Source organism: Saccoglossus kowalevskii, chromosome 19 (genome assembly GCF_978046115.1).
Source record: "Saccoglossus kowalevskii chromosome 19, keSacKowa6.1, whole genome shotgun sequence".
Classification (NCBI taxonomy): Eukaryota; Metazoa; Hemichordata; class Enteropneusta; family Harrimaniidae; genus Saccoglossus; species Saccoglossus kowalevskii.
In genome coordinates, this window is record NC_140659.1 from 15,085,599 (window position 1) to 15,102,041 (window position 16,443).

Genomic DNA, 16,443 nt, shown 5'->3' on the forward strand with positions numbered 1-16,443 from the left:
AGCGGCGTGCGCGTAACTGCTATCTGAAATGATATGGGATAATTGCAGCGATACCACCTAGCTGGAAACAAAATGTTGATATGTCAAAATTTACAAGGACCTATGATGAGAATACTGAGATAGGTATAACATTTATTGGAGTGCAATATCATCTGAGTCAGTGCAAAATTAAACCAGTTACCGCGGGGTATTGTAAAACATTACTTCATTTCCCCACGATCAGACATTTTCTATATAAAAGCATTCAATTCATTTATAAATGAAGTTGTTACTGGTCACCATTTAAACTTACCATTGATTCAAAATTAAGAGAATTTCAGTGGAAAATTTCTCACAATATCCTGGTTACAAACACAATACTCTATAAGATGCCCTCCCCCAAAGAATTGAATCATGTTCATGCACATTTTGTAAAGGGCCAGATGAAACTCTTGTTCACCTGTTCTGCCACTGTGTTCACGTCAATGCATTCTGGACAAATTTCATTGAAGAATGGGGTAAACATGTTGGAGCTCCAGGGTCATTAGACCCTGAATTCATTATATTAGGTGATTGTCATCGTCTTATGTTACTAAATGTTCTGATTATGTTGGTCAAGCGATATATCTATGTATGTAGGTGTCAACAAAAAAGACCAAATTTTGTCAACTTTAAAACATTTGTTAAAGGGATTGAAATGGTTGAATGTTACACTACAAAAAGGAAAGGGAAAATGAGTAAACACAATAAAAAGTGAGGGAAATGACAACTTATGGATACCGACCAAACCTCTAAAGACTGAATATTGTAATCTTGTATTAAAACCATTGTAACATTTACAATATCAACTTTCATGTATCTTTACACTTGTAAACCTTATAAGATGACTCAATAAAATGTTTTAGACACAAAAAAGTTCAGGATTCAATCAATTGGGTTAACCAATATACTAGAAGTTTGCTCTGAAAACAGTACCCGGTGCTCGGTGCCCACGGAAGGCAATTAACAATAATGAATATGTACAGCGTTTTTTAGAGCTGCCATAAGATAGCTGTAATCCACATAAAACGTGCATATAAACCGACAAGCCGATGCATATAAACCGATGACCTCTGTATTCTTACGTTTCTGAAAGAGCCCAGCCCCCCGATTTTAGCGGAAATAAGGCTGAGGAAATTTTTAGTGTATTCAACCACCCTACCGCTGCACAGGTGTAAATTTTCACAATAGCCAGCATATGGTGGTTGAAGATTGCTTGGTATTACGTGATTGGGCATTTGGTAATCTGTTTTTGAATAGCATGGGAGCTGCTTGACGCTCTTCTATTGATGCGCTATGTAACAGTTTGTAACAGATCTAGCATCTCCTTGCGCCATTCAAAAATACTGTCGTTGAGTGCTGTACAGCGTTGGTGATGTCGTGCTCCTGCTCCTGAGATATAACAATTGATTCCCTTGTTCCTTCATCTGGTGAAAATACTATGTTGCTAGCAGAGGCGGCGACACGAAATGTTGCATGAAGGAGCGAGATCTGCTCACCAAACTCGCGCGACCTTACTGGGGGATCCGGGGCATGCTCCCCATAAACATTTTGAAATCCTCTGAAACGCTATTTCCTGTTTTTTGAAGGGCAACGTCGCCTCTCTGTGCCGCCGCCACTAGCTATAGTGATTAGGAGTCAGTATTGTTTCTCTTTCAAACCACGTTTAAATGTGAGCAGCGCTGATCATGTGACTGTGACGGGGACCAATCACTGTGATTACATGTGACCCTCTACATTGTCGATAAAGTTTAGGTCAGTCACTTTAATTTTAAATCACTATAATTTTGGCTTTTGTTGTTAGAGATTTGGGCGAACTCACTTAGCAGGTTTAATTCAGACAGTCTGTATGAAACGCAGTTAAAGTAAATCAAATTCAAATGCTTAAACTCAAATACAATCTACATACATGTAGTTTTTTGTTGGTAACGCACATCAGAGTTAGTGTCAGTCTTTCTTATATAACGGTTCCTGGACGATTCCCGGAGCTCTTCTCCCGACTATTTTTTGATGTACGTTGCATTACGGCAAGGATACATCATGAGAATACAATTAGAACAGAATCAGCAAACTTATTTGAGTCCGGTCAAACTCTGGAGACAGCAATGTTTGTTTTTATTATTAGAGGCGGCGTAGTCATTCCATATTTAGAATTCGCATTTCCTAATATGGTAGAATGAAAATACCCCTTAAAATACTACAAAATTATGGCACGCTGTAAATTACGGCGTTACGGTGACAGATGTATAATAATAGTAATTAATGTCTCCCATAAATTATTCATTCGACAATGATATAATTCTTAGTTATGACAACTTATAAATCAGTTCTTCATAACAAAAGTCTTGACCACTACCACGTTCCATTTGAAAACCCAAGTAACTCCCGGCTTCAATGCGGAGGGAATGTAATTTAGTGGTTTATTTTTCGTCAGATATTTCATTCATAGAGACTACCTGTAAAAGACTGTACATGTAAAAGCAAGGAAATGAATACTATGAGGGATTTTAATATCACTATTTTAACATTAATCAATATTTATAAGTCAATATATGTGAAATAGCCAACATGAATCCTTCATTATTTTTATTCTGATACACAATCTGTGAAATGCAGATTTCAACAGAAAACGAAGTAGTTACAAGGTCATTTAAGTTCTTTTTTTGCTTTATGAAACTGGCACAATGTAGGCTTATAGTCTTGATAATATATGTTTGCACCACGTACATTTTCTGTACATCAACCTGTTAAATAGGGGGTTAGTAATCCATATTCAATTAGTCACTAAGTGTTATAAAATGGCAACTCGACACCGTCTTCAGTATTGTCATTCCGTTCTCGTGGATTGTGCTAAAACCATCCTTGCAAAGATTTCCCAAATGTACCCACTCTGCGCTTTTTTGCAAAATAAACACAAATTACTCATTTCCATCCTTGTTTCTCCCATCGTCCAATAAAGGGATTTGCACGTGAGATAAAATGCATACATCAAATATGTTCCTTATATTATTTGAGTCTGGAAATACAGTGTCATGACAAGGATGAAAAACCGCAGCTTTCTCCCAGAACTGAACTGCATTTTTTGTGCCGGCGTAAAACGAATTGCTTATGGCAAAATTTCAAGCCATACCTGTGAAGATTGGAACACATCATATAGGGATAAAATAATAATTTCTAATCAGTCATTCAGTACACTAAAGAAACAGTATGAGATATGGTTGAGAATCATACACAATTTCAATATAGATCGAAACGTGCCTAATAAAACTATTCCTTAATAAGTTCTTCAGGAAATGGATATCCAAATAATTTAAAGTCCATTTCATATAACTTATATAGTTTAATTATATCTTCTCCTGGGACTTGTGCGAAATATTTCAAATACATATTTATATCAGAACTGTTAGTTGCATGAGTACTGAACTCAGGGAAGGACACGTCTGTAATCCCAATGGAGCGAAGAAGGTAGTTTGATTCTTCCACAATATTTTCAAAGTGGCCAATGAAATCGTAAGAAAATTCACATACCTCACATAATTTATGTTGGAAATCCCAGTGCCAATTATATCGATTTTTGTTTGAGATATATAACAGAAATTGTATAAATTCGGGGAATGTTACATTTTTCCAACTGTTTTTAACAGACGCTGATGCATTAGGACGTAAATGTGAGACTATTTTTCGACCTATTTCCTCCGCTATATCATAATAATCTGGGATTTCAAATTTATTCCTGTATGCAGATAACAGTCTTTGAAACGGATGACGGACAAATAAAAATGAAGTACAATGTCGCTTACGACTTTCATCTTTTGAAATTGATGGAAATCCACGAAGATTGATTACATGGTGGTTAATGCCAACTGTACTGTTATACCCCATCAATACAAGAATAATTCGTTTCCAATTAGTTATACCAACTTTAGGGATCTGACAGTAAGCAATTTGATATTTATTGATATATAGCAATCCTCTTCTCTCTTCTGGTCTATGGTAATTGTTGTCACCAGGCTTTATGGCGGCGCATACCTGATGAATGAGCTGTTTACGTTTTCTCTGTATGTCGCCCATGGTTTCTTTCTGTGTAACAAACAACAAACAACAAGTAATATTGTAAATGGTTCTAACATACACACCTTGTATACCGTTTTATGTATCACTATTGTCTTGTCAGAACCAATTATATATATATTACTGCCAGAATATGGGCGTTTGTGCCCGAGCGCCTCCTAACGTCGGGTAAATGATCTCCTTCCGCGAGGGCACTAACTCCCATATTCGGGCTGTAATATTTTTATTACATGCCTTTAATAACATAAGGAATATAGGGTTAATATGTTAATGTTGAATGAGCTTTTCTGGGCAAATTTCTCATCAGCATAAAGACGAAGGACGGAGACGAATATGAGCCAGCTTCCCTCGCCAACATGAAGTGTAGCTTGGAGGGCTATCTTTTCGATAAGAAGTACTCCACGACTCCACAAGTCTAAATGATCGAGTTTTCCACAAGTTAAATCAAGCTATACGAGCAAGTCGATCTCAAAGGTAAAGGAAAGGAAAACGTAAAAAAGAGCACAGATCGGAAGAGATGGAGGAAGTTATGTGGCAAACCCCCAGAGTGCTAATTTCACATTGTTTTTTCTTTTCGGCAAACATTACGGCATGAGAGGTCGGCAGGAGCACCGGCAACTACAATATGGCGATATCGTCGTTGGTCATGATGCAGATGGTACTGAATATTTAGAATTTCACGAGAGAAGTACGCAAACGAGAGATGAGGGCAACAGCAAACGTACAAGAATGCAGGGGCGTCGATCATGGGGGGACAGGGGGGACACGTCCCCCCACTTTCTGAAGGGTGGGGGACACAATATCAACTGTCCCCTCCACTTTCCAGACTTACTCAAATATCAATAATAAGCTTATATCAAAGCCTGCGTTTGTGTAAGGCCTTTGGTTCTGTGTACATGTACTGTATTCTTAATGATCAAGAATGAAAAAAATAACTATGTCGGATTATAATACTTGCCACTCTTCTGGCCATGGGCTTTCATGGAGGTGTTTTTGTGATCATCGTCGGCAATATTCTCAGACGCGATGTATCCTATCAAGCTTCAGACGCAAAATATTTATTTTTTTAATTATTGCCAAACGTTCAGGTCAACAATAAACTATGTACCTGACAGTCTTCATGCGGGCCTCTGACAACTTGTACTCGGGGAGACCTAAATTACATTGTTTAGTACTTTTATGTTCGACAATCATCCAATAAATTCTGAGCCAGCCAGAATGTGCCATATTTTCAATGGAAATATGTACGCTAGTGGTCGGAAGCCAAAATTGGAAAAATACCCCTCCCCATGGTAGAACAAAGCAACATGTTTTTTCTCTGTTCAGCGCGATCAGTCTAGTTACAGAACATTGACTGTACAATTAAAATTTAAAAAAGGCTGTCAAATTGACATGCCATAAAATAGACAGAAACATGGGAATTAATTTGGTCAATTTTGGCTGTAGAATCTGAGCCGTTTTACCCCCGAAAATAAGGGTAAATATGTTAGCTTTAAAAAATTATACACAGCGTCAAATAAAAGGGAATTTTATGGGATCAACCTTATACAAAGATATAATTACGTAATAGCCTGTCACATATTAAATAGGAATACCTCAGACAAACACCATCATTATGTTATATATCAAATTAAAGCTATATCGGTGTAGCGTACAAGTATTACGTTGGATATTACATCGTATAATCCATTACTTATTGACATTATGAATTCATTAACTTTATTATACGTTATTCAAAATCATCAAATGGCTTTTTCTGGGCAAATCCTGTCTATGATAAAATGAATTAGTCATGACATATTCATTTATTTGAAAATAAGTCTTTTATGCTTTCTCAATATTTTATTTATTTATTTATTTATTTATTTATTTATTTATTTATTTATTTATTTATTTATTTATTTATTTATTTATTTATTTATTTATTTATTTATTTATTTAAGAGAACGCTATTACACTGCCAAGAAATAACATATAGATAAAAATAGAATTCAAATAGATGGCAAGACGTTGCCTGGCCTAAGATTTACATAAGTAACATATGTAGCAAAGAAGTTTGGGTAATTTACACAAACGTAAAATACAAAATCGACGACTGCACAATGGAGCGAATAGGCAGTTTCAAATACATCTGCAGAACACAAAGGATATTGACAAAGAAATAATGTAAAGTATAAATACGGGATATACATGTTTTGGCAGATATAAGGATAAGTATTTAAATTGTGTATTATACCAACTGTAATTTATGAGTGTAACATATGGGAATATTTTCAGAATAAAGAGGAATATCAGAACAATGCAATGGAACAACGAAGAATAGAATAGAATAGTGCTGTCTGACTTCCTTAAGGAAATCTGTCTAATATGGACCTTAACCTTGAACGATGAATTATGCATCAAATTTGCAGGTACTATAAACTTGTGCAATTGCCTCGCATTAGATGAAGCCGGCCTATTGTACATTTGAATTATCGGATAAATATCTGATAATTCTCGATGTTTTAGATTGATATTAGACAGGGTCTACAGCTGGGTGGTGGTTTAATTCTCTGAGACATATCAATGTCTTAGATTGATAGGAAAACATATAACGTGTGGAGGTAAACAAGGAATGTTGGCCGAAAACACACAATATAGGAATGGAAAGAGATAGTGTGAAACCTTTGTATTTTTTGGCAATCTCAAAAACGTATGCAAACACTACGGAATGCTAAATGCAGTGCCTATTCATCTCTCGCATAATAAATAAATAAATAAATAAATGGTTTTAATTAATATGTAGATAAACTTGGAAAGGTGCTACCGGATGTAAACGGCAACCTTGCAATTCCGCGACTGATGAATATCGAAGTACAACTTTCATAAAAAAGGTAAAATAATTCTTCGATAATTATCGATCTAAAACTTCGATAGTTAGGCAATCGGAGGATTTAAGGTTGGAAACACATCCAACAGACACGAATATTGTCAAATAATTGTTGAAGTATTAGAATGATACAATGGGCAACATTGTTTGATAATTCTCTGATAATTATCCGATAACATTATGCAAGATCCCGCCTTCACGGACTTTCGAGCATCATGGCCGGACTACACTACAGTTGGATTTCCAGTATTAACCCACAGGACATTCTGATTATATCAAGGTAGTAAAAGGTCACGCACGGCTAGTCAGATTAAGTTTGACACAAGTATACTGTGTGTCGGAACATAGGGGTGTCGGAACATAGTGGTGTCGGAACATAGAGATGTCGGAGCATAGGGCAGTCCCCCCTTTTCAGACACCCCCCTGTTCGCGCAAGCGCGGACATTGGCCGTTTACGCGGACACAAAAGTGTCCCCCCTCACTTTTCCGAATGGATCGACGCCCCTGCGAGAATGTTCTCCGAAGATGTTTTCAACTCCTGGAAACAGCGGGCGAGATCCAGTATCACTATATTATGAGTACATAGAACACCGTCCACCCACTGCCTGCAAGCCCGACTCGAACTTTTATCTCACTCAACTTCCATCACATTTGATCAAATCTGGTGTTTGGTATTATCCACGTCCGCTCGGAAAGAATAGCCTCGGGAGATGGATGGTAGATGCTACATGTTTGTCCGGTATATCCGGTCGAAAAACTAATCATTCTGTACGGAAGACTTGTGTTAAGCGTTTGTCATCTGCTGGTGTCGGCGCCCATATAATTGCAAAATTTACCGTCCATCAGAATCCAGCTAGTCTCCAACACTACAATCACGGACTCAATTTAACCGAACAGAAAGAATTATCGTATAGTTTGAGCGATGCAAACAGTCAAGTTGTACCTCGCGATCATGATATAAATAAACTTGACCCTGTACTATGTACAGTATGTACTGTACTACTCACCAATGGGAACCAAAAATGACAAGTTTCAGAATATGTCATTATGAACTGTTACAATTGTACCATCAGAATGAGTGTAACTGTTCCGGGAACAAATTCGATCGTATACGGCTTATTGACACTAGCTCAGAATCTAGCCAGGAAGTTGATTAGAACTTGCGATTGTAAATTAGTATGCACTGTCGTCACAAGTTGTTGAACTTTTGCTATTGTTTGAATTTCATTCATGGTTGACAAGCTGTATCCGACGTGAGTTTTTTTTACATGTATTGTTGTAAAATTAGATTTGCGTGTGGTTGCAAATTAACATCATCATGATTGTCCTTTTTTATTTTTTATAAATTTTCTCCAAGCAAACGAAAGTAGTTCCAGGAATTTCTTTGATCATTTGACCTATCTGTTGCAGCTATTGACACTTACTAGCCCGCAAAAATCCCCGGATGTATCTATTCTAAAATGTGTGTTTGATTGGCGGGCGGATGAAGGCATGTAATAATGCAGTATTTGTGTTACATACCCGATGAATGAACTGTTCATGTTTTCTCTGTTTGTCGTCCATGGTTTCTTTCTGTGTAACAAACAACAAGTAATATTGTAAATGGTTCTAGCATACACACCTCGTACACCGTTGTATCACTATTGTCTTGTAAGGTCCAATTATGCAGTATTTGTGTTATATATTGTGATAGTACTACTGTAACCCATGACGCCTTTAATATAATAAATTAATTCCTAGTATCGGCATTTATGTATTGTAATGCGTGGATTTACTTTGTATATATTTAATTCTATTTTCACTAAATATTATTATGTTATCTTATTTTGTATCGCCACATACATATGAACAGGCAAATATGTAACGAGAAAAAAACTAATTATTGTGTAGTACCTGTATTGGGTGGGAAAGTATAATGTACAAGAAAATTATTGCTCGTCGAGTATGGCTTTTAGAAAAAGTATGAGTTGTTGGCTAACATTGTGCAGAGAAATTGACACTTTCCGGCAGCACAACTACACCTGATATCATTCTCACCGTGTTGGTGGTGGTGGTGATGGTGGTGGTGGTGGTGGTGGTGGGGTGACATTTGAAAAAATAAATCCTGTAAACATAAAACATGAGGATTCAAATTCTCACCGATTGGCTAGAACTGATAAATATTGAGAATTATGAGAGGTGAACACACATTGCTGAGAAATTGTATCTACATAACTTCTCACACTTGTTGACTATGTATAAATTCTCGAGCTTGCCCATGTGCAATTTGACGACTGAAAAAAAAAACAGACTTCAAAAGCAGTTGAAAAAAATGACCTTAGTATCTAACCACGTTTTCCTGATGTATCCGCTAGCCAATGAGATGATCGTCTCAAAAAAGAAAGCCACCTCATGCAACATTAGTGTTTATTGTACTATCACTACTTTATACAATAATTTCGTACTTGTACATTACAATTGCTGTTTTTCTTCTTCTGGGCACGCTGTTTGCCAATATAAAAGGCTACAATTTGTTTTATCATATTGAAGCAAATTCCGACCCAGTGTTCGATTCCTATGTACATGCCGTCGTTAACGAATCAATACAACAACAATGGAATAATGTATGTTTCGTGTACATTGTATGAGCACACTTTTAATAAGTGATACGAGACGGGAAATCGCTTGGTAGAAATGGAATTATTAAGGTTCTAAGCCATTGTTGTACTTGCGTGACTTTCATTGTTCTTATCTAAAGGAAGGCCTGGTCTATAGAAATTAGGTAACATACAGTTGTGTGACATCCGTAAGTCTACGTACGTGTGAGTACATTGATTAATTTTGAAAAGATACATATTTGTACTAGTATATCATTGAAACGACTCTTAAAATATTTCAAATATATATATAAAGAATTCTTTAACCCGCCAGATAGGGCCATCTTCTGACTTCTTGAGTGAACAAATTCTTACAAGCCGCATTTTAGCCTTTCTTTACATAATTTAATTATAAGCTCGTTATGTCAGGTTGATAATTATATACAATAGGGTGATATAGAGGATATGCAATTTGCATCTACGGTAAATATGGATGAAGTAACGTGGTGACTGCCTATCATATTACTTGTAACTCCACTCAAGTGCCTAACGACGATTGTTATCATTGATTCCTCATGTATAGCCTTATGGAAGGAGTAAGAACATCGCCTGATTATTGTTTATTCTGGTAATATAGAAAGTGATGGGTCTTGTACAACTGTGTATTCGACTTACATCACAATTATCTGATTGATCCGTTATCCTCCATCGATAACCCACCATCGAACCATTCTTGATACTTGTTGTCCTAAATGCTGGTACTGGTGAAACGTGCACCATATTTGGTAAGATGTTCATAACTGAAACACAAAATAGACAAATGAAACACATTCGATTTTGAACACGTTTCACTTTACATCCGGCTCAATCATTGTCGTATTTACTTCATATTCATATTTCCTACCAATATTCAACATATTTAATGAATCACTGTATCGTTGTATTTGTTACACATATTCTGCTTTTATTTTAGACATATTGTCAACAACGTTGATTGATTTTTTCAATCACGGCTATTTTCGAATTCATGATACACAAGGCTTAACTGTGTCAGCATATTTGATACGCAATGCGGATGTATACATTGTTGTTATTAGTGTTGTATTTACCTGTGTACTCAATGATTATATATACTACTATAACCGCTGTGACAAAAAATATACATTTACACTTCATTTTTTTTGTACTGAGAAATAACAATAGCTCCTCTCCACGAGTGTCTAAATAAAAATAAAATTTAAAAATTATGTATTATCTGGATAGGTGTCAAATCAGTCTTTATTTCTAACATTCACATACTGATTTGTACAGTGGCTCTCCTGGTTGCTCCTAGCGTACCTAGAAGCATTTGGTTCTGACTGTGCCAGACAAAACATGTCCAAGATTCAATGTAAGCTAGATGTTATTAGTTAATACATGAAATTTACTTCCATTCAATGGAATAATGAGTCCATTATGAACTATAGTGAGTTAATCGTGACTAAATACTGGTTCCATGTTACAATGATGGTTTCATTGCTCGTATAACTGCATCAGTGGAATCACGTTCAATTGTTGTAATTCAACATTCCAGGCCTGGCAAGACTTTTGTTATTATACTATGAGGTTATTACGAGGATACCGCAGCGGGGGTTGATGTGACCGCGTACTGTCTGAGTGCATACTTTTCGGTTTCCTCGTAATAACTTTAATATTATACATCTTTTCCTCCTCGTTCCTAACACAGATAAATGTCAAGGACTCTCTACAATGTGTCATGTGACTACCACACATGCTTTACTTAACCCACATCGTACACATGTTTGACCTGGCGGTTACTAAAGCACAATATTTTACCACGTTGCTAACCATGTTATAATAGTGGCATTAGTGTAAGTGCATAATTATACAGTGGATTTAAATTGAGGTTTTTTTCGCTATAAAACCTCACAGAGTATACACAGCATCCACAATGAGAAACTTGTGAAATTATATGTATTCGAAAGTGCTCTTATTTAGAGAATGAATAATATTCGAACCAATTTCGTACAGATATTCAACATACGGAAAACAAATTGCTTAGCCTTTTCACCACCAGTTCCCTCTTTTAATCACAAATTCACAAAATAGTCCTGTTTATCGTCTTTTCTTTAGAGATTGGGGCAGAAATTGCCAAATTTTTTGAATGAAAACTGAAAATTTACTAAAATATTGTCTGCTGGCTTCAAAATTAGGGTGCATTTCCAGAAATGTTGAAAAAAACATAAGAAACATGGTTGCTGTACCATACTCTTAAATAGTCTGGAGCGCCGATTGTAAACAACTGAATCCGTCAAAACTGTCGACGAGGGCGTTCCTAAAAAACAATAAATAATAATAATAATAATAATATTTTATTAGCCTTTGGAGCGGCAAACAAAGAGAAGAAAACAACCAAATCATACATATTTGAAAAAGGAAAGAAGAAAAATCACATTAAATTCAAACTTTCTTTTCTATACTTATACAATTGAGTAATAAATACTCTAACTTCCTTGGATACAATATTCCCCAAATTATTGTTGACTTTCCACAATATGTCGCTAAAAAGTACATTAAACTTAAAATTAATTCCTCCAGAAAGAAAGTTATTAATAAGTGTTGGGTCTACTTCAAGGTTTTGAACTTTGTACATGAAAACTCCATAAAATTTGTGTCTTAAATGATAAGTTGCTTTGCATAAAAATAGAAAATGATAAATATCTTCTTTGTCGTCATTATATAGCTTGCACATTCCATTCCCTTTATATTTGTCCCATGTTATTTTATTACCCTCTAAATCCAGTGAGTTAGATCTGACTTTAAAATACAGTGATATGCCATGATGATCAAGGGGATCATTTATATAGTTTTCTTTTTCCTTATTTCTTTTAACCCAACTGTAATGTTCCAGTGATTTCATATTAGATATTTGATCTGCAAACGTTTTTACTTCATTTTGTTCACTTATTTTATAAAAGCTTTTGAGCCAGTTAGGTATATTGTTAGGTATGTTTATCCCATAGATATGGTCTAATCCGTTAGTTTCAAGTACTTTGTGCACATATGTTGGCCAATTCCAAGTAAGCTTACGGTTGTATACATACGACTTGTGCAATTCTGTGAAAACAATTTTGGTCCATCTGGTGTTATTCATTTCTTGTAATCTGTTCAAATATTTAATTCGAAAAGTATCAAGGGTGTAGCTCAAATCAGCCCATCCTAAATCCCCTAATACAGCAGAGCAAGCAACAATAAACATGAGCTTGCATGCACACAGTTATGCTTGTATGAAGTGATTTTTCTAATGTAACAGCCAATAAGGAAATATTTAATGTGAAATCAATTGTTTTATGCCAATGTTAAGGTTCCTGTTAAAATTAATGATAGCTCGTGCTAGGAAAACATGCGTGAACGCTCAACACGGGTTAGGTACGGATTAAATCTGGCTCGTTTTAAAGACTTGGTCCAGATCCGTAGCACGGGCTAACAAAGTGTCCACGAACGCTTAGCTCGGGGCAAAACGTAGTGGACAAAACGTCATTGTATTCAATAATTATTTGGAAGTTAACTATACATATTCATAACTAATCATTTTATATGCCATTTCCGACATGACATTCAGCATATCTAAAATATTTTCGAGAAAAAAAAAATTACTAACGATAAGACTTCTATTCTGGAATCTGGAATTTTTTTTAATTTGCTTTGGTATTGTTTTTTAAATGTAGAACTAACATGTATTACTTCCTAGTTACTGTACTGAGTGCCCACTGCCCCACCCCTCCATGTGTAAAACGCAACATCTATTCATATGCAAACATATGAGATTAGCTCTTAGCCCATTGTACATGTTGGGTCAGTGGCGGATCCAGAGGGGGGGGGGCAGGGGGGCCATGCCCCCCCAAACGCATGACGATTTATATTATCTGGATTACACATAGCTTCTCTGCGATTTACGCTCCGTATATCTTAAGCGTAGTGACTATAGCTGGAAAACAAGCTCTCATAAATTCTGGACTGATTTAACACGAATTGTGGTAAAATCATATCAAGTTGATCATGTAATTTAATTTTTCTGAGTTTACTACTTTTAAAGCGGGAGGGTTGTTATCTGCGCACGCGCGGGAATTAAGTCCCTAGCGACGATAACAACACATGCTAAAAACGCAAAGGCTCATGGGTAGACGCTTGTTTGTAAACAATGACACGCATGCTCAGGTGACGACTCCCCCGCTTCAAGTACGAACCACGTGGCCTACGTTAACATTAGTATCTCACTGTTATGCCCAGTGGACAGAATCTGAAGCGTGTTTTTATTTATGGAAGCCGTGGTTAAAATACACTGTTTACTTAGGGTTTTTAAGTTATGGAGAAGACCCCAAAAACATAAATCAGCAAAAACAATATTTTGCGATACGAACATAGAGCTTAATGACCAACATTGTTACCCTCAGGTACTTTGGTTCAACATAAATGTTTTTGCCACAATATAAACGTATTATCTGTTTTAAACACTGCACAAACAATCTGACAGGTTTATTTTGGTTAATAAACGATGACGTCATCAACATATCAATAACTTTTACAATTTACATATATTTATGTGTTATGCATAATTTGTTAATGTAATATACAACAAACAAATCAAATCCTACATTTGACAATGTTTATTTACATCGAATGTCTCGTACTCATATAATCTAATATTGCGACATTAATATGTATCGGATCCTGGTGATGATTTCACTGTGTGAACAGTCACAAAATAACATACCCGTAATGTATGTACAAATAAATAGTTATTTCAATGCACGTACGGGCTGTTAAAATACAGATATGAACAGCTGTTTGCTGAGAGAGTGCAGAGTACAAATAATATTATCAATAATGTTGAAAATGAAAAATGAGAGTAGACATTCATTATCCCTTGTAACAATCAGAATTATGGGATGAATTGAAAACATAGAAGTTATAGTGAGTTATATTAAGTCGTATCTTGATTCCAGAGTTCATCATCGCGACTTGAACCAGTATTTGCAATATGTACCAATAAACATTTTATGTACATTATAGTAACATAGTAAAACTCCTAAATTACTAAAAGTAGGTCATGGGATGTACATTATGATTAATCCTTGACAAGAGTTTTTCGTGGTAATTTCAATTTAAAATTCACTTTTATTTTGAAGGCAGTTATGAACAGAATCATTGATGTTCTCAGTAATTTGATTGGCTTTAACTCTTGAACTTGTGAACCTTGTATAAATGAGAACATCAGAGTAATGGCATTTTTATTTGGAACATTGTCATGAGAAGCGATTTGTGATTCACAGTTATGTTCCTGCCCTTACATGTTTCAGATCCATCATGTGATCCAGTTTTTCAGATCAGAATTGGATGGTAGGTAAATTATTTTATATAGATTCAGCTTAATTTAAAGGTACTTATTTATATAGACTATCCTTTGTATTAAGTTTGCCAGAATTAAGGCATGATGGAATCTTGTCGTGCGGGTTTAAAATCGTCGGCGAAACTCGCTCTTTTTTGTGATAGGTCTCAATGCTATTAAACTCTCTTCACTGTATTGTAAATTGACAAAGCACTGTAGACGGAAACCATGCTTGTTGTCACAAACAATTTCGTTCGATGATGGTGTAATGATTACATTCATTAAAATAATGAAGAACATAAGGCAGCGTCATATGCAGTTCAGAGCTATATGCAAACAATAGAATGAAAATAAACAACTGAAAACAAATTTTGATGTTTTTTTTCATATATATGTTTTTATGCTTATTATGTTAGCCTTATGGCTGTTTCAAAATATACATGATTTACCACACAGCAAAATATGAATATTCGCAGCTGGTGCCTATAAACAGCTGAGTGAATATATTCTCTCAGACGTCGCCAATCAACCATGAATAACACTAAAACAAATTTTATACACTATTATTTTAATTTATATGACTTATGTTGTCTGGTCCGATGACTGCCTTTAGGAGCCAGGGCAGGAAGTGCTACGGTGTCACTGTCACGGGCACGGCACATAATTAATAGAAATAAGTGCTAAATGCTCAGTGACTCTTCCATAGCAAACAGGGGCTGGATGGACATTCCTATAATGTTATTTCGTCATATAAGAAGATATGAAATACGTACCAAGGAATCAATGATGAAATGGAACGTTGTAGCAAAGTAGTATGGAGTATGTTGTAAGTAATGGATAAGAGTAATATACAACACTCGTCATGAAAAATACATGATATATATATACATAATGACATGAACACAATTCAATGCAGATACAACATTAATATTATTTCTCATCTACTTACCAGTAGGCTTCTGTGATGTATATGGTCAGCTACCATGTGTGAGCGTTGATTCATTTGATATGAACTGTGTTATTTATAGCCTACATAGGTATGATGTAACATTTGTTCCGATCAATAGGATACAGGTTTAAAGGGTTAAAACAGTTACATTTTTATTGACAATTAATTTACACATCCGAACCTTCTATTTTATATGTGTACTAAAAATGAGCAAATATTAATTAATGTTGGTTTCATGTTGAATAATTCAGATTACAGTACGAATTTTGTGTTGTTTACTTCATACTTCTGCACCGTTAGATCACATAATCAATTTGGACAAAATTCACATCACATTTCCAAATCGTGTTTAGTTCTACAATTGTATGAACACCTTCAAATTCACGAGTCATGCGACGAAATTATTTCGATGTTATCGAATTATATTATATAATGTATTGCTGATAGCCAAAATAAATGGAAATGTAAAGATTGGTTTTGTAAAGTTGTATGTATCATTGATTCATACATGGTTGTTGCTGTAAATATTCAGTATTCACTCTGAACATGATCCAAAATTTGATAAACTACC

The 16,443-nt window shown here is 35.4% G+C and overlaps 1 protein-coding gene across 2 annotated transcripts; it reads right to left on the reverse strand.

Annotated features, from left to right (window-relative positions):
• Positions 1 to 2,587: 2,587 nt before the first annotated feature.
• Positions 2,588 to 15,947, reverse strand: LOC144360734 (carbohydrate sulfotransferase 11-like). Of its 2 annotated transcripts, XM_085493568.1 has the most exons (6): positions 15,873 to 15,920; positions 11,799 to 11,869; positions 10,644 to 10,754; positions 10,210 to 10,334; positions 8,480 to 8,530; positions 2,588 to 4,098 (listed from the first exon to the last, which is right to left on the reverse strand). In XM_085493568.1, exons 3-6 carry the CDS (start codon positions 10,708 to 10,710, stop codon positions 3,286 to 3,288), a joined length of 1,056 nt encoding a protein of 351 aa, XP_085349694.1. In that variant the 5' UTR covers positions 10,711 to 10,754; positions 11,799 to 11,869; positions 15,873 to 15,920; the 3' UTR covers positions 2,588 to 3,285. The 2 variants fall into 2 exon arrangements, with proteins under 2 accessions (XP_085349694.1, XP_085349693.1); XM_085493567.1 differs by lacking the exon at positions 11,799 to 11,869 and having other exon boundaries at positions 15,873 to 15,947.
• Positions 15,948 to 16,443: the final 496 nt, after the last annotated feature.